General features: G+C 34.9%; 2 protein-coding genes across 3 annotated transcripts; both read left to right on the forward strand.

The window, feature by feature from the left end:
• Nucleotides 1–375: 375 nt before the first annotated feature.
• Nucleotides 376–6656, forward strand: LOC124445452 (hatching enzyme 1.2-like). Its single transcript, XM_046996178.1, has 8 exons — nt 376–624; nt 2795–2998; nt 3183–3236; nt 3933–4073; nt 4653–4782; nt 5356–5531; nt 5770–5837; nt 6371–6656. Exons 1-8 carry the CDS (start codon nt 537–539, stop codon nt 6572–6574), a joined length of 1065 nt encoding a protein of 354 aa, XP_046852134.1. The 5' UTR covers nt 376–536; the 3' UTR covers nt 6575–6656.
• A 1660-nt stretch (nt 6657–8316) lies between these two features.
• LOC124445450 (arrestin domain-containing protein 3-like) lies at nt 8317–11188 on the forward strand. Of its 2 annotated transcripts, XM_046996176.1 has the most exons (3): nt 8317–8530; nt 9428–10773; nt 10834–11188. In XM_046996176.1, the coding sequence occupies exons 2-3, from the start codon at nt 9441–9443 to the stop codon at nt 10941–10943; spliced, it is 1443 nt and encodes a 480-aa protein (XP_046852132.1). In that variant the 5' UTR covers nt 8317–8530; nt 9428–9440; the 3' UTR covers nt 10944–11188. The 2 variants fall into 2 exon arrangements, with proteins under 2 accessions (XP_046852132.1, XP_046852131.1); XM_046996175.1 differs by having other exon boundaries at nt 9428–11188.
• The last annotated feature ends 844 nt before the right edge of the window (nt 11189–12032 follow it).

The following is a 12032-nucleotide window of genomic DNA, read 5'->3' on the forward strand; positions in this document are numbered from 1 at the left end:
TACCACATTTGGATATGAAAATTAAGGCGTAGGACTATGTGAACTTTTTGTTTTGCTAATTTTAGGCAGTGTTTCAGTTTAAAATGGCGACAACAGTTCATCAAAACTTGTTAAAAAGTCGTCAGAGATCATTAAAGAAAGCAATTTAGCGCGAGGTTTTCCTTTAAAATGTTAACTGAATGAAAATCTGTACACACCTGTTCGAACTATTTTTTCCATATCTTAATAAAGTGATGGGCACGAAGTGAATCGAAAATGAATGGGAAAAGCACATATAACACAAATATAAAAACAAACAGATGAAAACATATGTTCTTTAATTTCCAACACTGTTATTTTTTGAACAAAAAACCTTCCCAAATGCGTAGGCTGTTGTAGATTTATCAGGTATGTTTCTGTTGCATAAATGAATAAATTATTGTTGAAACGGAACAATCAAGGAGAGTAATACATTTTACAGAAGAACTGATATGTATATGTTGTGGTTTGACGACGAGAAAATGATGCATAGTTACAATTTATAGATTGTTCTTAATATGGTTCGTTTCGTAATAGTTTTGCTATTAATATCCACTGGCGAACCATGGTTTAAACGGATAGTTTCGGCTCCGATTAATGATGAGGGTATGTATATGTAAATAAAAGACAGCGACATCTCACGTTAGATATGCTTGCATTATTTTGCCGCTCTATTTTGTGTTGCTTCAGATGGCCTACATTCAATTGTGATGGCCATTGACGAAAACCTTATTTACTAGCAACTAGCAGTTATCATACTCAAAGTTGAGCCACGAACAAGATCATATGAAAGTGATCTTTCGAGCAGCTGATACGGCTCTTTGACTTTTTTATGTTAATAGTTTTGAATGTTTACGTAAAGTTTGGTTTCGTGTCATTTAATTTTTGCCTTCTGAATTAATCAACTTTTACTTTTGAGCTCAATTTACTCAGTTTTCGTACTTGTATCTGAAGGTACACGTTGAAAATATACTAGGGAATCACGACGATTTCGTAGACAATGATTTATGCAGCAGAGCGATGATTCATGATAGAAGAACTTTTGTTTGGTCTTGTAATTTGCTTTAGTTTAACTATTAACTGTTCATTGTCAGCATGGTCGTTAATTTATCTGTTTTACGTATGAGCTAATGTAAAATGTTTTGAGAATTCATAATTTGTTCCGATTTTAATACTTCTTGGCTGTAACTTAGACAAATAGCAATGTATATTCCAGAAAAATACATTCTGCATTAGACCGACTTCTTATAATACATTTGGTTGACCTAAGTCTCAAACAATGTGAATTTAGCGTTATGAAGTTAGTCAAACTTGATACAACGCACTCACAATTAGTTAAATTTCTTTAACCTAAAAAAAATTATGAATGATTCCGAATGAACATGTAAATATGCTTGCGAATGTAATCTAAAAACACTGATTCACAGATAGGAGCTTTAAAATCGCCTTATAACTACGTAGTCAAAATTGGTGTTTTCACTGATTGCTTTATTTGAAATATTTCGAAATGTATTTGAATTCGACTAGCGGGAGCTTGATCCCTGTGTCATACTCAGTGAGTCAGTGTGTGTTTTATATGATTGAGTGAGCTTTTAGAAGCAAATCATATATCGTCATTTCTCAGCTAAAACACGAAAAGCTTTTAAATGTCAGTCATCAATAAAATTCGAACAGTCATGATATTTTTTCGCAAATGATGCTCCATGTCAGTGTTGATAGTTGATATCAGGCGATAAAGATAGCTAGAACGAGGGGCAACTGAAAATGTATAAAAATTCTGTGCTTATTAGCTCATAACATAACACTTATGCCAGACGAAAGTCTCATCAACTTGTTCAGGAAGTTTTTTGTTCATTCTCTGTCTTTGATATTCAAGAGTTGAAAAGTCTTTTGATGTCGTTGCTAAGGAATTGAAAAATTTGCTGAAGTAATTCATTTGATATGATTGACATAACCCAATGTTACGCTATACCCATTGATATGATGATAATAGTGATTGAATATTGAATATTATCATGGTTTTCTTCACTCATATTTTATATGCTTGTGAGCCGTAGCCCTAGCTAGTTAGCTTATTTAAAAGTTGTCAAACTATGATCACCCAGCGCATAATTAGAAACATCGAAACAGCACAATATGCGCGGGCTCTGGTTCCCTTCCCAATAGTCGGATGCAAATTTTTCCAAGCATCAGTGTTAGCACACGTCACAAAATGATGAATTTTTATATTTAAATCCATCAGTTCATTCAAAAGGAAGACTTTTTATTCTCACATACATTGCTTTTAGAACATGGGGGATTTCTGTTAGGATTTTCACGTGTTTAAAAAAGTGTTCTATTTGATAAACTTGAAAACCTTTTTCATCCGACAATTTAATGAAATAAAATGAAAAAAAGTGCACCATAAAATCACGATTTGAGGTTTACTAACAAGAGACGAGATTTATAAGCAACATTTCGACTTATTTTAAAGTCATTATCAAGCCAAGACGATTTGAAGAACTTTAATAAGTGGAAATGATTTATCTTTTAAAAATGAATTGTAGTTGATGAAAATGTAATTTTTAGCTAATGGCGATTAGTTCATTTTTGGAGAAGCTTTTTCAAGTTCAATAAATTATTAACTTAGTAAATGATTTTTTTTAATCATCATTTGTGTTTGCCCCAGAGACACGCGAAGTCGTTATTTTTAGCTTCACTTTCACGATTAAGCATAAAACTGAACACTTCAAAGTCAATACAGTTCTTTTAATTTTTGGACAAAACTTTATTCCAGATGAAATGAACGAGAAGAGTTACAAACGACAATTGGAATTATTTGAAAACGAAGTTCAAGATAACTGGGAACATGATGATCACGAGTATCTTTCACAGCGTGAACTACATGACGCCAAAGAGGAAGAAACGAAGAATTCTCAGAGTTCTCTCGATAATGAAAATGACAAGCGCTGGATAGATGTGGATATGCCTGACAAAAGTGGTATCTATTGATAAAAATTTAGTGAATTTCAATCATAGTGTAACACTTGGAGTGTTTTTTATTAACTTTTACTCACGAAATCATTGTTTATGAACAATACATAATTTGCTGCTCTATTTTGTAATCCAGTTACGAAATCTTTTGTTGTTGTTTTTTCTGCTATCTCAACTATGTTGTTTTGTAGAATCTGCGGAAAACAATTCTCCTGCAGTGAATTATAAATTGCCAAAGAATGGAGGTATGTTTTTATGCCAACTGCACAGACTATATCAAATGAATAGTATCAGTGTTATGTGTCTGCGATAGCAGTTCCTATTCATTTACGAAAGGTCATCTTGATAGATTGTTGTGCAAATGCTAGCTGTACATCATGGATTTACCCCTCATCTATTACAAGAATCAGAGGCAGTTAACCCCGTCGATAATTTCCGAAACTTTAGACATAAAATTCCAACAAAAAATTCCTGGGAGGGGTTGTCTTTTTTCCGCACTGGCTGACTGATGAATCGACGTGTAGCCCTTACTCAAACAACCCCGTAGATAAACTTTTTAAAACATATCAAAATGAGCTTGAAATATTGTGACTCTCATATGAAGGCTAAATTATGATAAACAGCCATCAAAATATAGCGATGCCTTTAGCCTGGGTAGCGCTATCCTGCTACCAATTTTTTATTGCTTAAGACTTGTTAAGCGATAGGTTGCAATTTAACGCCAACAATCTATGAGAATTACGTGTTAATTCAGTGATTACTTCGTTTCAATTTCTTATAAAACACTTCATCACCTTTTTAATTCGCTTTAAAATACAACAGAGAGATCAACACAACAAAGGTCTGCCTCTTTCACACGGAACATTTCACTTTTATGTGACTACTTTTCGCAATTTCACCTCGTCAATTTTATGAATTTCTTTTCATTTTATTGATTTCAGAGATATTTCAAGGAGACATCGTTATGGATGATTATGTGCGAAGTGTATTTGATGGTGAAGCCGAGAAACGGGATGCAGTGAACATCAGAAAATACCGCTGGAAACATGGACTTGTTTACTACACGTTTCATCGACGCATTGGTAAATCAATGTTTACCTGTGTTCAAATATCTAAGCCTGATATTGTTTGCGGTTTGCTTATGAATTCCTCTAGAATAAAAAGGGAATTTAACGCACAATTTAGTGGTGTAGCATGCCTTAATAAATGGGAACGGCTGGGGATATTTATGTATGCGTGTTTTAATCATTAATAACAATTCTCTTTGAAGTAAATGGTTTGAACCGGGAGTATCGTTTCATGTTTGGAGATGTAGATCTTACATGTTAGTGTAGTCTTGAGAACTGATGCTTCGACCAACCTTAGAGGTAGCTGGTAGTCATCTTCTCAGAAATGCACATATCTGGACGATCTAAATCTACAAACATGTAATTCTTTTTAAAGTATATGGAACATGCATGCATATATGAGCATTCACTACCCCCTCTCTAAATTAACGAGATGCCACGCTACGGATAATTATGTGAAACATGATTATAAATACGCGCTAGGTTTACCCAATTTTATGTCTAGTTTAAGAGTACGCATGCGTTGCATTTGACGTGTTGAAAGTCTGGACGAATGCATTATTTCTAAGTAAATCAACATTTTCTGGTTTTTAGATCGTATTTCAAAAATGGAGATAAAGAGAGCAATGCGCCTGTATCACAAATACACTTGTATTCGTTTCAAAAGAAAAAGACGAGGAGATGGAGTCAAGGATTATGTTCGTTTTATATCAAATGGATCAGCGTAAGTTCCCGCATTTATTTCATCTAAAATACGTGATGTGTTTTAGAACTGGTCCCTGTCGTAAGCATTCGCAGGCTGAGTTACACAAAAGTGAGTTATTTTGTGCCAGCGTATAAAAACGAAGCTTAGCCAGAGCCCAGAGCCGCATTTAGTCCTGTTATTATGATTTTTTTCCAAAGAAATGAATGTTTACATCAGCAATGGTAAAAATTGTGGACTGATTGTGCTACTGACGATCGATTTCATTACGCGCTTCATATGTATGTGTGTTATATATTTTTACTTGATATAAAAAACTCCCAAGAAATCAAAGCATTCATATATTTTTCGATCTTTGAACTAACGGAAAACCTACGTTATTAACATTCCTGGCTCGAGGATAATCCGTTCTGTCCAATTTGTCTAATTTTTCCAATGGTGCTTGTCCAGTCAATAATTATGCAAAAATTTAGCGTTGTAAAATCATAATGTAAAATTGCTGCGAAGAAAAAAACTGTGTATATTGTGTTTCAAATTTAAAAAATCAATTCGACTCAAATTAAAAGTTTAAACTTGGCCCTGAAAATGTTTAAGGTGCTATTCCCATGTTGGCCGTCGTGGTGGCAGACAAGACGTGTCGATTGGTTCTGGTTGCTACAGAGTGGGAACTTCTATCCATGAAATAATGCACGTGCTCGGTTTTTTTCACGAAATGGCTCGTCCTGATCGCGATGAATATATTAAGATACATTGGGAGTATATTAAGAAAGGTAAGCGTTCATTTTTTACCTTTGTATCATTACTATATATACTCGTGCGCTGAATCGTGCGAGCAGAGAAGCAAAGAAGTTAAAACTGCTTGGTTTTGTTAGCTTGTTGGCTTGCATAACTATGGAGCTCTTAAACGTAATGTCTTTCAAGAGCACCACCAATTAGCTACCGGTTTTGGTAGCACAACAATCTTTTCTCATCTAAAATATCTAATTTCGTTGTTTTTGTTTGTTGCAGCATTGAGGCATAACTTCAGGAAAATACCAAAATCTTTGGATTTGAATCTCGTACCCTACAATCTGAACGTAAGTGAAGATAAGGAAAAGATGCGTACTTCAATATCATTATAGCTACCGATGAAGTTTCTTATGATGTTATAATCTATCGTTGCCATCCGTTTGCAAGCAGTCAGTTTGGCATTAAATATAATAAATAATTACACAAACCTCTCTTATACGAATTTCAGAGGACTGCTATAAGTGATAGAGTTTTCATGTCATACATTTCTCCTTCAGTTATCATCTTGATGCCAGGTTTTTTTGAATGCATTTGGTCGTCCATTTTGAGGCCCTTTCAAGATGAAAAAATGTTTGGAAAAAAGTTCATATTAATGTATTGCTTCTGCTTCGTATATCTTTTTCTCTGAGAAATTGTTTCATTTCGATATTGTTAAGTGTACTTCGATCAATAAATTTGTATTATCAATATCTAATACATCGTCAAATCAGCACGTTCACTGACATTATAAAATTTTATATAAATTTATTGCACGAACGAATTGTAAAACACTTTCAAGTTTAAAAGAAATTGTATTCTGTATTTTTTTCGTTCTATCTAGTCTTTGATGCATTACAGCAACGATGCTTTTTCTACAGATGGTTATCATCACACTATTACGTCACTGGAAGATCCTGATAGAGAATTTGGTCAGAGAAAAGATTTTAGCGTTGGCGATATTATGGAAATTAACAAGTTGTATGGTTGTCTCCAAAAAAATAGAAGATTTGCTGGTGTTCCTATAACAACTGTGTTAAAGGATTAAGTTAACGCTGAATACATTAAAATGTCAATCGAAGTTGAATTGTATGCATTTCCTTAACCAATAAACCAACTTTTATCCTTTATACTCATCTATACCATGAATGAAATTAAAGTAAAGTTTTCACTAGCGATATAAGCACACAGTCAAGAGACAAAGCAAAGCGTATTCTATTTGCGTGAGGTTGGAAGAAACAGAAACAAAAGAGATTTTGTTTTCAATTGGCTTTTGTTACATCGTACCCTTATGTCAAGGTGCTTCGCTTGTGCTTATTTAACTAAGCTTGAAAGATCATGATCAGAATCATTTTATCTGTGGGTTTTTTTGTGAGCATTATCGTATCGCCAAACATAACAAAATTTGCTCCTGTTGAACGATTTCTCCAGCCTCTCTGCATTTTGCGACAAAAACAGTCACCACAGAGTCACAGATCACAGGAATAGAGGCGTAACTAGAACGTTAATTGGGGGGGGGTGTGCATATTCATATACTCCGTTGTGCCCTCCTGATTTCTTTTGAAAGTGAATTGAATTTCAAAAGAAATCATTAGGGCACAACTGAATACATGAAGAACACCCACCCCAATTAACGTTCTATGTTCTAGTTAGGCCTATGCACAGGAAGTAAGTCTAAACAAGGAGGAAGTCAAAAGGGGCAGGATGTTTTGATATCAATATGAACCATTGAAATGAACAGCAATAAGATAATCACAAATATTCTAATAGTTGATGGTAAACAACTTGCGCGTCTGCTCATCCATCAGTCAATATTAATACCAACAGTTCTCAAGACTCCACTAACCTGAACAATCAACATCTACACATTAATTTAGCTACATGTAATTTGCTCTCAATCTGTTCCTGCGTGTTCCTCTTTATCCAATTTGATTATTGGTTTCGGTTTTGGATTAGCCAGCTTAGCTTTCCTATTGGCCAAAAAATGCAAGAACAATGTCCTTCAGTGAAACTGTCAAGTTATCGAAATTTTCTAAATTTTTTTGCTTCTATCAGGAATAGAGTTAAAGCGTTTTAAAATAATGCATTTGTGATGTGTCAGTCGCTGGTATGATTCGACCAACATCCTCATGTTGATAATCCTTTTGACCAATTTTGACGCACATTTTGACATCACGCTGGGGATTCATTCAATTGTCCATATGGCGCCGCTAGGGTTGTTGTAGATATCTGTTTGTCTGTTAGATATTTTGATAAACCATTCTTTGTAGAAAATCACTCAACTACAAAGGAAATCAGTTGTGTTATCAACATTTTGAACCACAGACATGTATTTTTCCCTTTAAATTAAGGTATATTACAGTTAATAAAAGAAGCAATTTTTTATTACCTTAATGGATAACTATAAAATATGTTTTTTAATTGTTTCATGGGATTGATGTATATAATCAACGTGAATTTGTTGTATTAGAGACAGTTCATATTTTCTAAGAAATAGATTTGTGAGGACGTTATCCCTTTGGCAACGCTTGACAACAAGCACAGGGTTTTAAGTTCTCTAGACACCGCTATTTGCGGTTTGGTTTGACAGCTAAGGACACTCAGCCTTCCTATTGACCAAAGAATACAAGTAGCCGAGAATAAACGTCTTTGCCATTTGCAAAGTGCTCCTATGTTTCAAAAAATATCTTTTGCGATCAGAAATAAACAAAAGGAATATTGACGTCAAAACATTTTCAAATGATGCCTGTGTCAGTCAATTGTGTTGTTCGACCAACATCCTCTTCCTCTTTTTGATAATCCGCTTGACGTACATTAAGGAATCACGCTGATTTGAGTTGCCGACTATTAGTAACTTTGCATGCTAAAGTTATCAAGTGTTCGGCTGTCAGCGTCTTGCAGTAAGGATATTTTAATAAACTATTTATTACAGAAAGTCGGCCAACGGAGCAAAACGCCGTAGTGATATCAACAAACATTGAGCCAACAGAAGCATCTTGTGAAGGTAATACAGTTAAAAACGGAAGCAAACGATTTATGGATTTGATGTTTGTTACTTATTTGACGATGAATGAACGTCGTAGTCTGCAGCAAATTCGATGTTATAAATAGCAATACTGGTTATTTGTTCCTTTTTAACTGCATCAAAATTATCTCAACATAGTAATAAAATAAATGGTTTGAACCCGGGAACATGTTTGTCAACATAGTAATGTTGACACAGGTAGTGAATTGGAAAATTCAATGTTACCTTGCTGTAATAGCAACAGTTGAACAGTTCATATTTTCTGAGAAATGATTATTGATTGACGAAGTTCCCGCCTAATCCCAGTTGCCACTTACGTTTGTTCACAAAAACTGTGTTCATAAGAGAAGTGCAATATTTTTCTGTGGTTTTATCATCACCTAATATGTAGCTCAAGTAATTAAAAATACCTTGGTTGCCGGACTGGCAACCTTGGGTAACTCGTTTAATTTTGACGAATCTGTTTTGTCTATTTTCATTGCATGTTCTTTGAAATAATTACGACGAGGCACTATGGAAACATTCATTTTTCATAACCGAAGGACTCAATGTTAAGACCTTCCACTCGCCATAACAATACTCAATTTGGGTAACTTAAACCACTAAGGCTTTGGAAACGTCAGTCAACATCTACACCAACACTAGGATCATACATCTACAAACATGTAGCGATACGTGTATATTTTCTCTAAACTGTAGTTAGCATCCAATTGATCCAAATTATCACAATATAGTATTTAAATTTTTATACAACTGGTCAAAGTCGAAAATTGAACTAAAATTTTCCTGTAAATTAGTAACAGCTCATATTTTCTGTGAAATGAAATCATTGTATGAATTCAAAAATAATTTGCATGGTTTGTCTCTATTTTATAGGTATTTAAAAAAGATGGTGAGAAAATTGAGAAGTTTCCAAGTCCTTATTAATGATAATCGGCAGGTGTTTTATCCTGGTGAGCAAGTCACAGGCTATGTTCAAATAGATATTGCAGAGCCAATTAAATGTAGAAAAATCCTAGTAAGAATAACAGGGCAAGCACATTGCTATTGGACAACACAAAGAACAACTCAAGATAGTGAAGGCCATACACATACTCACACTGATCACCACACTGGAAATCAAAATTTAATTGATCTGCAATCTATAGTTTTTGGTGGAAGCTCAGAATCTGTAAGGCATCCTTCTGGTAGACACGATTATGCATTTTCCTTTACTCTTCCATCACCTCTTCCAAGTTCATTTGAAGGAGGCACTGGTCACATCCGATATTTTTTAGAAGCCAAAGTTGATCGACCATGGAAGTTTGATCACAAATTTCGAAGACCATTCACTGTGAATGAAATTATTGATATAAATCTCCCTCAATATTTGGCGCCACTAAGTAACACAAAGCAGAAACAAATTGGGTGTCTTTGCTGTATTGCTGGTAATTTGAATATTCAGGCAAGTATTGATCGCTCAGGATATTGCCCCGGTGAACAAATATTTATCACAGCATCATGCGATAATGATTCAACTCGCCAGATGGACTGTATGAAAGCCAAGCTGATACAGCACATCTTATTTAAAGCAGGTGATGGAACAACAACAGGTGCAACAAGAACTATTGCACGATTTGAGGGTAAACCAATTCCTGAAAAGAGCCAAGATTCATGGAACAATCAGCCATTTTTAATCCCAGCAATACCTCCAACAATCCAAACAGTACCAGTCAGTGTGTCATACTATTTCAAATTTGAAATCAAAGTACCATGGGGTTTTGACCCTGAAATAGTTTTTGGTATCACAATAGGGACAGTACCATTTCGTGAAATGTTTGGAAATCAATCTTCATATCAGCTTGCCGAAAATCAATATATGGAGGAAGAATTTAGCAACTGGGTACCACCAACTGCCCCTGTAATGCCTTCAGCACCGCCACCACCATCATCTATTCTTGGTTATCCTGATATGCCTCCTCCCAGTTATGCTTTTGCAGTTGGGGGTGTTGCTGTTGATGTTGGTGATACCAATTCAAAATCAAACTTTGGTGATCAAAGCTATATGCCCATGTACACTTATGCACAACCATTCCAAAGTCTTGCATATCCACCTCCAAATGCATCACCATCATCAGGGTATCCACAAGCCGGTAATCCAACCACAGTATATCCACCTTCTGGTGGCCCATCTCAAGGATATCCACCAGCTGGTAATCCCACAACGGGATATCCACCAGCTGGTAATCCCACAACAGGATATCCACCAGCTGGTAATCCCACAGCAGGATATCCACCAGCTGGTAATCCCACAACAGGATATCCACCAGCTGGTAATCCCACAACGGGACATCCACCTGCTGGTTATCCTACAGCAGGATATCCACCAGATAGTGCACCTCCATTAGTTTAGTAATAAAGTGTAATTACGAAGTTATGACTTAATTAAGTTAGTCTAAATGTATCTACTAAGGAATTTCAAGTAGAAGTATTTTTTAAGTGCTATGTACACATACCAGTGTTGAATTATGAATTGTTTAATTTGATCAAATCATTCTTATGTGTAGAAAAATAAGAATGCATGTGAATTTTTCAAAATTCTGTAATCACTAATCTGCAAAAATTTAATAAAACATTCCACGCATATTCTAAAAGAAATTAGTAAATAATGATTATTTGTTTCCAGGGATAGAGGACAACAAAAAAAAACAATACAAACCCCATTGGACTGACAAATCTATATTTTTAGGATTGATAGGAACCCCACCCCCCCCTCTTAATTCCAAAGGATGTTAAGCCGTCTTCTGATTTGTCATTAGTCCATAAGGCATGTGTGATACTGTCAATCTGTCTCTCAGGTTTCAGCTTTATAATTAAAGTCCTGTGTGGTTTAAATCTTGAAATAGATTTTGGTGTCACAATAGAGACAGAACTAATTTGTGGAATGTTTGAAAATAAACCTGTATATCAGGCTGCACAAAATCCATTTATGGAGCAGGAATTGGTGATGTTGATGTTGTTGACACCAGTTCAAAATTAAAATTTGGTGATCAAAGCTATATTCCCATGCATGCTTATGCACAACCATTTCAAAGTCTTGAATATCCACCATGTGGTAATCCCATGGCAGGATATCCACTGTCTGGTTATCCCTTGGCAAGATCTTCACCAGGTAGTAATCATACTGCTGGATATCTTTTTTCCTTCAAAATTTCTTAAGATTATCCTTCATCTGACATCTGGTAATGCCAAGGCCCATAGCACATTTTCCAACTGGCAATCTCTAATCTAATTTACATCCACCAGTGTAGTGGCAAAGAATAATTACCAAGTAATGGTTTCATTTGTGTTTTTTAATGAAGCAACTATAACTTCTATGTCTTCTAAGGAATTTCAAAAGTAAATAACAATTTCACATAAATTATGAATGAATTATGCAATTTTTTGAAATCATTCTCAAGTAAAGAAAAGTAAAAATGTAATTTAGGAATTTCAATATTCT

The sequence above is a fragment of the Xenia sp. Carnegie-2017 genome, unplaced genomic scaffold, assembly GCF_021976095.1.
Source record: "Xenia sp. Carnegie-2017 unplaced genomic scaffold, XeniaSp_v1 HiC_scaffold_22, whole genome shotgun sequence".
NCBI lineage: Eukaryota > Metazoa > Cnidaria > Anthozoa > Malacalcyonacea > Xeniidae > Xenia > Xenia sp. Carnegie-2017.

Bases quoted from the DNA above. Each gene is read 5' to 3' on its own strand.
- LOC124445452 (XM_046996178.1), top strand. From the start codon at position 537: ATGGTTCGTTTCGTAATAGTTTTGCTATTAATATCCACTGGCGAACCA. The intron at 625-2,794 runs GTATGTATATGT...ACTTTATTCCAG, and splicing joins GGCTCCGATTAATGATGAGG to ATGAAATGAACGAGAAGAGT. The intron at 5,532-5,769 runs GTAAGCGTTCAT...TGTTTGTTGCAG, and splicing joins TTGGGAGTATATTAAGAAAG to CATTGAGGCATAACTTCAGG.
- LOC124445450 (XM_046996175.1), top strand. From the start codon at position 9,441: ATGGTGAGAAAATTGAGAAGTTTCCAAGTCCTTATTAATGATAATCGG.